Raw genomic sequence first — 14,320 nt, forward strand, 5'->3', positions numbered from 1 at the left:
AGGAGTCAGGGACATGTGGTAATTCGTTAGGGCGTGGAGAGAGACGGCCCCCCTTTTGGTCGTTGGAACGGGAGGGTGGGAAATGTTATTTGATGTTTACCTTGTTCTTGGCACATTATTAAAATGCTCCTGGTAGCTCTCTCAGGTGAAAGCATTATTATCCCCCTTTAAAAGACCCAGCAAGTTTAAGTAACTTGTCCAAAGCCACACAGCTAACAAACGGCAGAGCCCAGGTTCAAATGCAGCTCTCTTCATCCACAGCACACATCCAAGAACACATCCACAGGTGTTCTTTATACCACACGAGAAATAATGGAAATGCATAAAGAGAAGCCCAAAACGAGGGGTGAGAAGACCTGGAATCTAGACCTGGCTGCCACTTACAAACCATGAGACTTTGTGTGAGTCATGGTCTCAGTTTCCTCTACTCTAAAGTGGAGATAATGCCGTCCTTCCTGCCCACTTCCCTGGGCCGTTGTGGCAGAAGGGGAGCTAGTAACATCAAGTGCCTGCCTCATGCCGGGCACCTGGCATCCGTGAGCTCATGTCATTTCTTTCTGGGACATCCAGATGGGATAACGTATGGGAAAGTCCTGTGTATAAAGACAGGGAAACGTCTGACTCCATCTCAGCTCAGGGGTTGATCTCAGGGTTATGAGTTCAAGCCCCGCGCTGGGCTCCATGCTGAGTGTGGATGCCTATGAAAAAAAAAAAGTTCTGTGTATAAATTGCAAAATCCTCTGTAAATGTGAACCATTATCAAAATAACATTAATCACCCGGGCTGGTTCTCTCCTGAGTCAGCCTCCCTAAGAAAGAGAAGTGAATCTGGTGTTGAAATCTCAGCCCTGTCTTTTAAGCAACAATTTTCTTAACCCTCCACCGCCAGCTCCTTTATTTTCTTTGCAAGTGGAGTGTCTCACTTGGAAAGTTTTATTTTATTTTATTTTATTTTATTTTATTTTATTTTATTTTATTATTTTATTTTATTTTATTTTATTTTATTTTATTTTATTTTATTTTATTTTTTAAGTCTATGCATTTATTTTGAGAGAGAAAGAGAGAGAATGAGCAGGGGAGGAGCAGAGAGAGAGGGAGAAAGAGGGAGAGAGTCTCAAGCAGGCTCTGTACTGTCAGCACGGAACCCATTGTGGGGCTTGAACTCACGAGCCCGTGAGATCATGACCTGAGCTGAAACCAAGAGGTGGACGCTTAACCGACTGAGCCACTGAGGTGCCCTGGAAAGTTCATTTTACGGACCTCTGCTGGGCACCTTCAGTCACACTTGTTATTCTGCCTTGTGCTTGGTTCTTGTGGGAGAGTAGACGAGAGAAGGGGTGAAAAATTTCCATGGCCATACCACCTTCCACAGGGGGTCAGAATACCCGGGTCACCGGGGGTTACCGTGCCTCCTGCTATGAGGGCCTGTTCACTTGGGCATGTCTGGTCTTGAATTGTTTTTATGGGCATGTTCTTTTGGGAGCAGAGGTGGGGCTGAGGTCAGGCACAGAGATGTTTGAGTTTAGCCCAGTGAGGGGCCACTGGGTTCTTTCCTTCGCCGGACAGCACCGGGCCGGAGGGGCTTGCTAAAGGCCGAATTCTCTCTTCTGGCCTCTGCTCCTGCCTCTGCCGCATTTCCAGCTTCTGGAGCTGCTGAGAGCTTCAGGCTTCTTGGTCTACATGAAGGATAATCCAGGACAAGTACTTGCACCCTATTAGGGCACCTTCCCTTCAGGAGATGGTGGAAGGTGCCTGCAGTCTGGACGGGGGTCCTTGTCAGTGTTGGCCTAACGTCTGCAGGACCCAGCCCACCGCGTGGAGTCTGGGATCCTGGCATTCCCACCCGCCCCCTCCCCCCCCCCCCCCCCCAGTTCCTTCCCAGTTTGACTGGAGTCCTGCATGCGCGCATCAGATACCACGTGTGAGAGTAGCCCCCAGGAGGCCGGAGGGTTCCTGTCACGGATTCCTGGGAGCCTCTGGCCTGTGACACACGTTCTGACGGCTGAGGCTTGCAGCTTGTGGCCTCCAGAAGAGGTTCTGTGCTGTGTTCTCCCGTCACCAAAATGTAGGGGAGGGGGTTGGAGGCACAGGAGGGATTCCTTGGGCCCCTGGATTTGGCCAGAGCAGCAAAGCAACACCACTTTGGAGGCGGCATCCTAAAGGAAGAGGGAGGCTTTGTGGAAGTGGAAGTGAGCAGGAGAGGGGCAAGGAGGAGAGGAAAGATCTGGAGAGGCTGTGTAGAGGGGATGGAAATAGAAAAGTTGAAAAGACCACAGACTCTGGCCAAACCCCCCAGGGCCAGAAGCTGCCCCTTTCCAAGTCCACACGTCTCTGCCCTCTTCTCCTCCTGGGCTTCTGGCCCCGCCTGAGAAAAGCAGCTCTCTTACTGGCTTTTGTGCAGAGCGCGGCCCCACCAAGCTCGTCCTGACACCCTCCCTCCCTCCTTCTCCCCACTACCCATTCTCGGCCTCTTCCCCAGGTGGGCAGGGGCAGCCCAGCCAGCCGCCAGGCAGGGCTGGTCTGAACGAGGGGAACAGGCCCCCTGTTCAGGGAGGTGCTGGGCAGTCTGGGCCCCGGGGAGTATCCCGCAGGTATCTGTTGACCTGAGCTTCCTGGGCTGTGTAAAGGGCCCCAGTCCACGTGGTGTGGCCCTGCTGAGTCCTGCCCCCGTGTTCCCCGGCCGGGCCGTGTGGCCGGTGCCTGGCCAGCCTGCCCCCGGCCCCAGGATCTATGCTGGTTCAAAGGCCCCCCTTGAGCTCACGAGGACCAACGGGGACCAAGGGAAAGGGCTTCCCTTGGCATAGTGTCACTCACATGAGACCTGGGAGGCTGCGAGCTCAGTACCAGCTCCACCCTAAATAGTACCTTCTTTTTGACCCAGATTCCACATCTCTTTTGAGAGGGGTTGTCCCACATATGATTCATGAACTTGAACCAGAGGAGAAAAGCCCTCTCTCCTCTGATGCTTGGGAGCTGGCTTGTCTTCCGTGTCCCTAGCCTGCTTCCTCCTTTGAGCTTCTGGGCTCTTTCTGGGTTTGGCGGGACTGTCCTAAAACATCTGGATTCGCAGATCAGTGTCCCTGTGCTGAACTGCACTTGGAGTCCGGAGGCAGGATGGCTGTGGCGTTGCAGAGAGCCCTGCCATTTGTAGAAGCTTCTTCCTGTCCGGCTGGAAAACCTCAGCAACTTCGCTTGGGCTTGCCTTCCACAGACTAGGGGAACTGGTCTTTCCCAAGGGATGGGGGATGATTATAGGGAAGAGTGGTTGACTTGCAGTTAGTTATGAGACCTGACTCTTGGCTGTGTCTTCGAACCAGTCACTTTGCTTTTTGGAGCCTCAGTTTCTTCATCTGTGAAATAGGGCTTAAGAATGTCTCCCTCAAATGGATACAGAAGATGTGGTGGATACACACAATGGAATATTGTACTCAACCATCAAAAAGAATGAAGTCTTGCCATTTGCAACAACATGGATGGAGCTAGTGTATGATGTTAAGTGAAATAAGTCGGAGAAAGACAAATACCATGTGATTTCACTCATCTGAGGAATTTAAGAAACAGAATTTGATGGACATATGGGAGGGGGACAAAAGAGAGGGAAACAGACCATAAGAAACTCTTAATGATGGAGAACTGAGGGTTCATAGAGGGAGGTGGTGGGGGATGGGCTAGACGCGTGATGGGCGTTGAGGAGGGCGCTTGTTGGGATGAGCACTGGGCGTTGCATGTAAGTGATGAATCCCCGAAGTCTACCCCTGAAACCAATATTGTACCGTATGATAACTAAGTAGAATTTAAACTGAAATTTGGGGAAAAGAAAAAAAAAAGAATGTCTCCCTGATAGGGTTGCTTTGAAGGTTAAATGACATTCTTGGATATGAAAGTGCTTGTTATACCGTGGGCCATAATATAAGTCTAAAGCATTATTCTAGCATTTAGCATTCATTACATTCCTGTTTTGTGCCAGGCACCTGGGTGAGTTCCTTTCCCTAGGGAACTCACGTGTTTTATCAGAGGAGGTGGACACATCAGTAAACACCGTGTAGGGTGAGGAATGTGAGAGTTGAAGCGTGTCCCAAATGCTCGAGTAGCAATGTAACGATTCTTGATTATTGCACGGTCTTGCTCCCGCTCACCCATTCTCTCTCCGGCAGGCAGCCTGATCTCTCGGAGACACAAATCTCATTGCTGAATAGTCGTTGAAGTCATCCCAAGGCTCGCCGTGCTGTGGGATCAAGTCTAAGTTTGTTAACGTGCTTTGTAAGATCCTGCACAGTTCAGCTCCTGACAGTTTTTCTAGTTGCCTCACTTTTTACACTGTGCTCGATCCATACTGAATTTATTTCTGTGCCTTGCACGAACCCCCCCTCCCTTGCCTTTAGCCTGCACACGTGCCCTTGATTGTGCCTGGGTGCACACTCCGACATCACGCCTCCGGGAAGCCTTCTCAGGAGCCTCCCTCAGTGCTCCTGTGGCCGCTCACACACACTTGTGTCGTGACTGCCTCTCCCCCTCCAGACTGTGGGTGCCGTGACAGCAAGGACTGCCGATCCGGTGCCAGCCTTGAGGCTAGAGCAGAGTGTGTCTCCTCCTAGGGCCGGGATTCTGGCAATTTCTACTTTAGCTCTCTGTGGTTTCTGATTGCTCCGACCTGCATTGCTGTATCACAAAGGGGAAAGGAGAAAGTGGTTGCTGTAGAAGAGCTTGGGCGTGGGGGTGGGGGCAGGGTTGTCTCTGGCCGCAGAGGACACTGGGGGACTCCTGCCAATGTCCTGATTGTTCGTGAGGCAGGAGACAGGCAGGGCTTGGGGGAGCACAAGGCAGGGAGACCAGAGTGAGAAGAAGGCTGTCCAGGCCCAAAATATGCAGAAATGACCTAGGGCTGGGGACTCCATGTCCTTGAGTCAGGACGTTTCCAGCCACCCTGCAAAGTGAGCACGAGATGCCATTCTCAGAAACAAATAAGCATCAAGGTCTTTTCAGCCTCATTGGGTCATAAATCTTGTCTCTCCACCCACCGGAAGCCTTCTGTGTGCAAGGCTGCGTGCAAGGCACTGGGAGGTCAAGGTGAATGGAGCAGACGCTGTAAAGGTGACAGGTGCAGAAAGCTAGGGCCCAGGCTATGCTCTGCAGAGAGATCAGTGCCGAGGGAGGGGTTCTCGCCAGTCCGAGGAACCCCAACATCTGCAGGAGGAGCTGAGATTTGATCTGCACCTGGAAGGATAGGTGAGATTTAGATAGCTGGGAAGAGAAGAAAGGGCTTTGCAGTGGGAAAGCCCAGGGACCCACCAGGAATGGTGGAGGTGTTTAGGCCAGAGTTGAGAGAGCATGAAGCCACACCTGGAGAGTGTTGGGTGCCTTGGACGTGGGAGGACGTTGCAAAGCTTTGAGCAAGAGGATGAACCAACCAGGGTTGCATTTTAAGAAGGTGGATGTGGCAGTGGCATACAGGATGGGTTGGGAGGGAGGGAGACTGAGGATGGAAAACCATTACGGTGAGTGACTGAGGAATCAGGAATCAGGAATGAGTCCAGACACATGGCTGTCAGGGCTTCGTATTGCCAAAGAGTCACCGAAAGAATGAATGGTGGGATAAGGCGACTTAGAGCTGAGCACATCAGAGGTGCCCGATAAATACTTTTTGAGGGAATAAATGGGAAGATACTATGAAGGAAGAACAACCAGTGACTGACGCTTCAAGGAGCGTGAGGTTAGGAGCTTTGTAACTTTGAGGAGAATGGGGAGCCCAGGAAGGGCAGCAGGTTGGGTCAGTACTTGGAAGGACTTGGACATATGGTCACGTTGGCCCTGGCCCATGGGCATGGGAGTCTGCGGGTTGTCTCCATACCTTCTGGGGATGGTGGGGTTGAGGTCTCTCTGCTCTGGGCTGGCTGCCCCATGTCCTGAAGGATTCCAGCCCTGTGGCCTCTGTTTCCACCTACCTAGAAATCATGCCCAAGGAAACCCACCAGCACCACTGTGTCCCATAAACACCAACAGCTGATGTTTACTGGGCACCCTCTGTATTCTCAGAACACAGCACCTCCATTTCATCTGATCTTAAAACTCATGTCTGTGAGTGAGGCTCTATTTATCATCTCAGTTTTTCAGTTGAGGAAATGGAAATTCACACAGCCGTTCAGTGATGGTGCTGGGATTTGAACCCTGTGTGGCTGGCTCTGGCACCCTCGTTCTTAATCTCTGTGACACTACTATCCATTTGAGGACGAGCCAGCCACTTTTCACAGAGGGAAGGAGTCATGTGGAGGAAGACCTGGGGCTCAGTGCATTTGCAAGACTGCTCTGAGCAACATGGCTGATGGCGTTTGAATGACTTCCCATCATGTGGTCAGAGTTTGTGGGATCTGGGTTGTCTTAGACAGGCGGATACCTCAGCCTTGACCTCACTCTCCTTCCTTCTCATCCTCCCCCCAGATTGACAAGTATCTCTATGCCATGCGGCTCTCCGATGAAACTCTGATAGATATCATGACTCGGTTCAAGAAGGAGATGAAGAATGGCCTCTCCCGGGATTTTAATCCAACAGCCACAGTGAAGATGTTGCCAACGTTTGTCAGGTCTATTCCTGATGGTTCAGGTGAGTCTCTCACCCAGAGATTGGGCTGTGAGGGCTGAATTCTCTGTGAAGACATCCTTCCTACTTTTATTCATTTGTTCATTCATTTACTCCTTCACTCGGTCATTCATTAATGAATTCATTCGTTCATTCCTCCGTCTGTTCTCCCATCCATCCTCCATCCATCCATCCACCTGTCCATCCATCCATCTAACATATGCCTACCTACCATGTGCCAGGCACTGGGGATACCGTGGTTGGACAAGGCTGGCCTGCCCTCGTTGGACTGACAGTCTAGTGGCTTATGATAGGAAGGCATAGTGTATATGGATCTTACAGATGCTGTGTGGGTTGCTCTTATGTCTCTAGAACATGAAAGGCTCCAGAACAAATGAAGAGTTCGTTTTAGGAAAATCTCTTCCTCAGGGCACCAAGACCTCCCTTCAGAGAAGTAGCAATCCCAGTGGCCAGGTGGGGAGATTCAAGTCCCCATCTAAAAAATTTTTCTAGATGCTAAATCAAGGGAGCCCCTAAAGCAGAGAAGTGTCGAGGGGAGGTAGAATTGAAGGAAAAAATTCCCCTGTGAGTGTGCATCTGTGGGGTTCATGTCCCACAAGGGGGAGTTGGGAGCTCCCTGTGGATTGTCAGTACCCCTTCCCCAGAGCAGTGGCCTTAACTCCTGCGCTTGGCAGAGTGGAGGCTGGGAGGGCACAGCTTGGCATGCTCGGTGGAGGCTGTTCTGTCTGGCAGGGGCGGGTGCTGGGCCTGGCCCAGCTTGGCACACCCATGGGAATCCTGCTCTGAGTGGTGTTCCGTGCTCTAGCCTGGGGCTTACCTCCTGCGTACGAGAGAGGGAGAGGGATTGTGGGGAAGTCAAGTTTCTCTGGGGGTTGCGAGTACACACCCCGAGACCATGGCCCTCACACACGCCTGCTGTTGCTGCCCTGCTCTGGAGGCGAATTTTTTTTTTTAATGTTATTTTTTATTTTTGAAGGAGAGAGAGAGAGAGAGAGAGAGAGAGAGAGAGAGACTGTGAGTGGGGGAGGGGCAGAGAGAAAGGGAGACACAGAATCCGAAGCAGGCTCCGAGCTGTCAGCACAGAGCCTGACGCGGGGCTCGAACTCACAGACCGCGAGACCATGACCTGAGCCGAAGTCGGACGCTTAACTGACTGAGCCACCCAGGCGCCCCTGGAGGCGAGTTGAAAGCGTCGATTTGGAGCCTCCAGTACGCAGCCTGCAACGTGGATGTCAGGAAGGCTGCTGTTGCTGTTCACAAAGGACGGGCAGGTGCGCAGCTTGTCGGAGCAGACTCGCCACAGTGGGAAAGGCCCCCTGTGCCTGCAGGGCTCTTTAGAAGTCCCGAAAGAGATTCGGCTGCTGATGAAGGGCGGGTGCTCTGCTCTGTGGCCACAGGTGGGGCTTGCTTCCTGTACACATTGGCATTCGGATCTCTTGCGTTTCCTATTTGAATCCCATTCCACCTCCATCTTCTTGTTTTCCTTGAGGTATTGGTACCGGCAGTCTTGACCTTTAAATAATGACTGAAGAAATTCTGGTCCTCAGCAATGGGACTGTGGTAGGCCCTGGGTTTTGTTCTGATAGCTCTGGCTTTGCGGTTCGCTCCTGCTTTCTCCCAGCTCCGGATGGCACCCACATCTGGGAGCATTGAGCCTTTCCAGGGTTAGTGGAGTTCTGTGGGAGAGGCATGGCTGTGCCTGCTTCCAGCTAAAAGAAGAGGGAGGGGAGGTAACGGGGGTGTGGGCAGTCCCCGAGGGCTGCTGCTCTGACTCTGCTTGGGAGAGCTCAGAAGGATACCTGATGCCCGCGGGGCACCTGATCCCATGTGACTGGCCCAGGGCTAACATATCCAAGGACCATATGTCATTCCAGGACCGAATGTCAGCAGGCAGTGCGCTCCCTCACCCTCTCAGAAACCATTTCTGGACTTGAGGGTCTTTAAAGGGTGATCCAGCTATGCTCGAGATCTAGCCGTTTGCCCCCATCAGCGACTTTTCAAAATAAGGCCCAGAATTCAGACTCGGGTGGGAAAAACACTGTGCAGGCCTCTCTCAGACACTCCTAACGGTTGCCAAGACGCTTAAGGCCCTGAGCAGTCCTGCAGGAAAGCAATCTGTTTAACCTGGCTTACCTGCCTTTCCCCCTCACCTTTGATCTTCTCTTCCGTATTTCATCTATCTTGAGACACTTTTTAATTTGAATGTCTCCGAAACCAGCGGTGCGTCGTGCTGTCGTTGCAACTTAGAAAGCCTTATTGGCTGTGTTCATTCTTTCTTCGTGCTGCGTAAAACAATGATGCGTCTGACGGCAGTGTCCTAAGCGCGATGACACGCGTGGCAGGTAGTACGCCACGCGGGGGGACGCCGTCCTGGGGTTTGTTCCACGGGAACCAGCAGCCTGGGCCCCATACCTCCCTTTGAGTCTCTCTCTTCTCCAGTGTGGACGGGGCCAACTGTTTAGGGCCTCTGAGAAGTGCTAACCGAAGGACGAGGAGGTGAAACCAAAGTCCTGAGCGACGAGGCCCCCCTTCCTGTGCGGGGCCTGGGTCTGCCCATTTGCACTCAGCGCCTCTCCCTGCCTCACCCGTCCAGCCCTGCCCCCTCCCCTTGTCTTCTGGCTTCTGCTGGTGGCAGGCGGTCCTTCGAGCAGACCTGCAAGTCCTGGGCTGGCAGCCGTGCCTCTCCGGTCCCTGCCTGTGGCACTGCATCATGGCATTTTCCTCTTACAGGGATCCCGGTCAGATTAGGCCCCACACCAAGGACCTCATCTTAACCTGATTACATCTGCAAAGACCTTGTTTCCAAATCAGGTCTCATTTCCGGGTCCCAAGGGTTAGGGCTTCGGTGTATCTTTTTGGAGGACACAGTGCAGCCCTAACACATCCTATAGCCTTTCTCCTTATAACTGTATCTTATATTCATGGTTGGGCTCAGTTCATATGCCCCGGGGCCCACACTGCATTTGGAACGGACCCCACAGCCCCACACAGGCGTTGACATTGATGCCAAGGCCTCGCGTACCTGACCCCAGTCCACTCCTTGCCCCTTTGTGACAGAAATGCTCCGCTGTCACCTCCCTTGCAGTCCTTTATCAACCAAGAACCAGGAGGTCCCCTGGAGTAGCCAGAAAGCGGGTCTCCTGGATAGTAAACCACGGCGCTGTTCCCTTTTTAAATGTTAATCACTGCTTCATCTGTATAATTAGCCAGCGACAGAATTAGCGGTAATCCCAAACCACTGAGGGATAAATTGGACTCAGCGAGGTGGAGAGACACCCCTGCCTGTTCAGGGTGATGTGACTTCCAAGTCAAAGGGAGAAACAAACCTTTCCTTTTCCTGCTGACCTTGACCCTGGGGACTGGACGCAGTGTCTTGAAACTCTGCTGATTTTTTGGAAATGTATCAGTACATTTTTATTATTTGTTTCTCCTTTGGACACTTTTTATGGGCAGTGGTTTTTCTTTAATTGCTCTTCAGTAATCTATACGTTAATTTTTTTTTTTTTTTTAAACCCTAAAGTGGCTTTCAGCTGCCGCGTATCCTTTCTGGAATAGAAAAGGTATGAATAATAAATAAAAGAAGGAAGATCCTGGGGCGCCTGGGTGGCTCAGTCAGTTGAGCGTCTGACTTCGGCTCAGGTCACGATCTCGCGGTCTGTGAGTTCGAGCCCTGCGTCAGGCTCTGGGCTGATGGCTCAGAGCCTGGAGCCCACTTCCGATTCTGGGTCTCCCTCTCTCTCTGCCCCTCCCCCGTTCATGCTCTGTCTTTCTCTGTCTCAAAAATAAACATAAACATTAAAAAAATTTTTTTTTTTTTAAAGAAGGAAGATATTGTTGGAGCCTTTTTACTTTGGTGACTTAGCTAAACAGAAGTCCCTTTTCAGAGCTGCCAGTCCCGGGGATAGCTGGCCCTCTGTGTCTAGCTTCCCTCAGAAGACCTGGCTCACTCTGTGTCTCGTTCATAAAACCTCCCCTTTTTCTCTTCGTATTTATTAGTAAGGATACTGGAAAAATACCAATTTGATTGCAAGGCTTTTGAGGGTAAATTGATTGAATATGTTTCCCTCTTTCTGCCTCCTGGTTCCAAGCAGGCTCTTTACCCAACGGATAAGTTAGAAAATCTTTGATTTGTGGTGTGTTCACAGTTAATTTTTTGGACCCCCAGGTATACATAGGACTACTCTCTGGTCAAAGGAAAGAAAATACTCTTTCTGTTCCCATGGCATTTGGGCCATTGCTTAGCTTTCTGTCTCTGTTCCCTTCTCTGGAAAGAGGATTGGATCATCTCAGAAACTCTCTCCCTCTGTGAAATCTGCATGTGTAGCATTCTGGTGGGTTTTTGATAAAGGTGTAGAACTCCCATCAAGTAGCTGGATTGCAGACCAGGAGGGAAAGCCCTTGTATCTCACGTACAGGCTCAATTTGTTCGGCAGGGCAAAGGTGGGCATTTCATGAAGAAATGTTCTCCATCCAGTGCAGGCCTGGGCTCGAGAGAGACATCTGTCCCCATGTTTGTTTCCCATGATGTGCGGGGAATAGTGGCAGTCATTATAAAGTGGAGAGTTGCCAGGGGACCCTTCAGATGCTTTGTTTAATGAGCCTTCTCTGGAAGAGTGGTTCTCCTGGGTTCAGTGGGAATGGGAAGTGTGGGGAAGAAGTTGCAGGTAGGAGGCAGCAGGGGCAGGAAGTAAGGTTGAGGCCAAAGATTTGAAGAGGTAGTTGGAGTGAAGCCCGGTGCTATAAAAAGAAGCTGAACTGGAGCACCTGGGTGGCTCAGTCTGTTAAGCGTCCGACTTCGGCTCAGGTCATGATCTCGCAGTTCCTGGGTTCGAGTCCCGCATCTGGCTCTGTGCTGACAGCTCAGAGCCCGGAGCCTGCTTCGGATTCTGTGTCTCCCTCTCTCTCGGCCCCTCTCTCACTCATGTGGGTGCGCGCACTCTCTCTCTCTCTCTCAAAAATAGAAAATAAACATTAAAAAAAAAAAAGAAAAGAAGCTGAACTTGAAATTAAAGAGGGGGAAAAGTCCAGAACACTGGATTAATCTCTGGCTCTGCTGCTCACTATCTGTCTGACCTCCGAGGAGTCAACTTCTTTAAGCCTCCTGCTTCCTCATCTGTAAAATGGGCACGATAAGCCTCCTTTCCCTGCCTCACAGGGCTGTGGAGGATCAAGTGGAAATGCTTTGGAAACTGCAAACCACCATGAGCCTTAACAGTGGGTCCTCGTCCTCCTTCACACGGTTGCCATCTCCTAAGTAACTTTGTAAGAGTTCTTTGGGATGGGGCGCCTGGGTGGCGCAGTCGGTTAAGCCTCCGACTTCAGCCAGGTCACGATCTCGCGGTCCGGGAGTTCGAGCCCCGCGTCGGGCTCTGGGCTGATGGCTCGGAGCCTGGAGCCTGTTTCCGATTCTGTGTCTCCCTCTCTCTCTGCCCCTCCCCCGTTCATGCTCTGTCTCTCTCTGTCCCAAAAATAAATAAACGTTGAAAAAAAAAAAGAAAAAAAAAAAAAGAGTTCTTTGGGAAGGCCCTTCCCAGCTGATGCCGTCTTTCCGGGGTGTCTTTTGTCTGGCAGAGAATAGGACCAAACAGACATGCATTTGACCCAGGCAGTTCTTTTGAACTAGCAGCAAACGCTGGTGGCCTGCTGTGTGCAAGACTTAGCACTGGGGGAAGGAAGTTAGCCTGTTCAGTATTGCCCTTGGCTTCAAGTTGCTGATCATCCAACTGAGAAAGATAAGACATATACACGTAAAAATAACGGGCGTCAAATATATTTGCAAGTGTATGAGCCTCCGAGGAAAGGGAGGGGCTCTGGCCTTGCCAGAGGGGTAACCGCGAGCAGGCCGTTCAGCTGGATGGGTTGGAGCTTCCTTCTCCATCCACCGAGAAGATGAGTTAATATTTGTCCCGTGTCGCCTGAGCTGCAAATATGATTTACAGAAGGAGGTGCCAGCTGCCATTTGTTTTAGCGATCATAAACACACCCTGGAACCGGGGTCATGCTCAGGGAAGGATCGGGAACTGCACTGGGCTTGACAATGACCCCTTGTAAACTGCCTTCAGAGAAAGCCCCCCCCCCCCCCCAACCGAATCTGTCGACTCCCGCTTGCAGGTGTGCCGAGTGTCCAGTATTGAGTGTTGTCTTGACATCTCAAGGCCACCTTTTCTGGTTGCCGTCTCTGACCCTAACCTCCTGGGGCCCTGTTGGCCTGTGCTTGTTAAAAAAAGGAGCCGTGGAGAGCTGGGGTGGACAGACCACCGTGGGAGGCTGGGATGGGGCAGAGCTGCAGAAGTGGGGCCCGGCCCTATGTGCCCTAAGACCAGATTCCTCCCGGGTTATCTTATCGGCAGCGAGGTCATTTTCACTTATCCTGCTTGAAAAGCTTCAGGTCTGGGTCCTGCAGAGCTGCTGCCTGAAACCTGACCCCTTCCTGCATCAGGGGCTCAGAGCTCTTACTTGCTGTGTTGACACTGATACCAGTAAACAGGAGCCCCCCCCCCACCCCCCCACAGGCACCTGGAACTTGAGCGCAAGAACCTGCTTTCACGTAGGCCTCTGAGTCAGCTGAAAACGAGACTTTTGACCAGGCCAGCGACCGAAAAATTGGTCATGCTATTTCTTTTTGTAAGTTACGATGTAAAAATCCGTGTAAGAACAAAGCAGAACAAAACCGAAAGCTGCAAGGAGTCATGGATGTTGAGGAACCCCAGCAAGAAAGGTAGCCATTCTTACCGTGCTAAAGCCTCACTCCACTGTCGTCAGCCGTGGGGATCCTCGTCCACGAGGTCTGTCCAGCAGGCGGTTTGAACCAATGGTTATGAACCTGAGCTTTGGATTCACGTCCTGGCTCGCCGCTTACCGGCTGGGTGCTCGGGCTAATCGCCTAACCCCTCCCAGCCTTTACTTGCTTACCTGCAAAAATGGGGATATCACAGCAGTACCCACCGCATAGGCTTGAGGGAGTTTAAAATGATGCGTATGAAGCACTTAACACCTGGAGTGCGGAAAGGCTCGATGCATGTTAACTGAGGGTCAAATAAAGTACTTTCGATATTCTAGTGATTCATCCTCCAGGGAGGAGCTACCTCATGCTGGAGCCAGTTTTTTTTTAACTGGGTAGCAGTGAGCACCATGGGGGTTAGGGTTCTGATGGGAGCTGCAAGACAACTCTAAACAGGGGCTCCTGGCTGGTTCAGTAGGTAGAGCGTATGACTCTTGATCTCGGGGTTGTAAGCTCGAGCCCCACGGTGGGTGTAGAAATTACTTAAAAATAAAACCTTAAAAAAAAAAAAAAAGAAGAAGCAAAGGAAATTGTAAACTGATTTGAACAACCCACAAAGTCAGGGTCAGAATTCCCTACAAATCTGTGACCCCCTACTTCCCACATTCTCCCTTGGTCAGCTGCCTTTGGACCATAGAAGCAATTTAAGACCAGTGGCATCGTGTGGTATATTCACATTATGGACTATAATTCAGTCATAGAAAGGGATGAGGTGCTGATACCTGCTGCAACACAGTTGAGCCTTGAAAGCAAGTCATGTGTAGTAGGTGAAAGAAGCATCCACCAGAGACCACCTGTTGATATGAAATGTCCAGAGTAGGCACATCTGTAGAGGCAGACAGCAGATTCATGGTTGTTGGTGGATAAGACGGGTTGGCAGGAAGTGGAGAGTGACTGCTCGTGGGTACAGAGTTTGTTTTGGGGATGCTGAAAATGTTCTAAAAT

General features: G+C 51.2%; 1 protein-coding gene across 2 annotated transcripts in view; it reads left to right on the top strand.

Annotated features, from left to right (window-relative positions):
- The window catches only part of HK1 (hexokinase 1), a 126,088-nt gene that overhangs the window by 67,884 nt on the left and 43,884 nt on the right, over positions 1-14,320 (top strand). For both annotated transcript variants that reach the window (XM_043596513.1, XM_043596512.1), the window contains one exon: positions 6,435-6,597. In XM_043596513.1, the coding sequence (XP_043452448.1) occupies positions 6,435-6,597 (163 nt within the window). The remainder of the gene's footprint in view (positions 1-6,434; positions 6,598-14,320) is intronic.

Source organism: Prionailurus bengalensis, chromosome D2 (genome assembly GCF_016509475.1).
Source record: "Prionailurus bengalensis isolate Pbe53 chromosome D2, Fcat_Pben_1.1_paternal_pri, whole genome shotgun sequence".
In the NCBI taxonomy this organism is placed as follows: domain Eukaryota; kingdom Metazoa; phylum Chordata; class Mammalia; order Carnivora; family Felidae; genus Prionailurus; species Prionailurus bengalensis.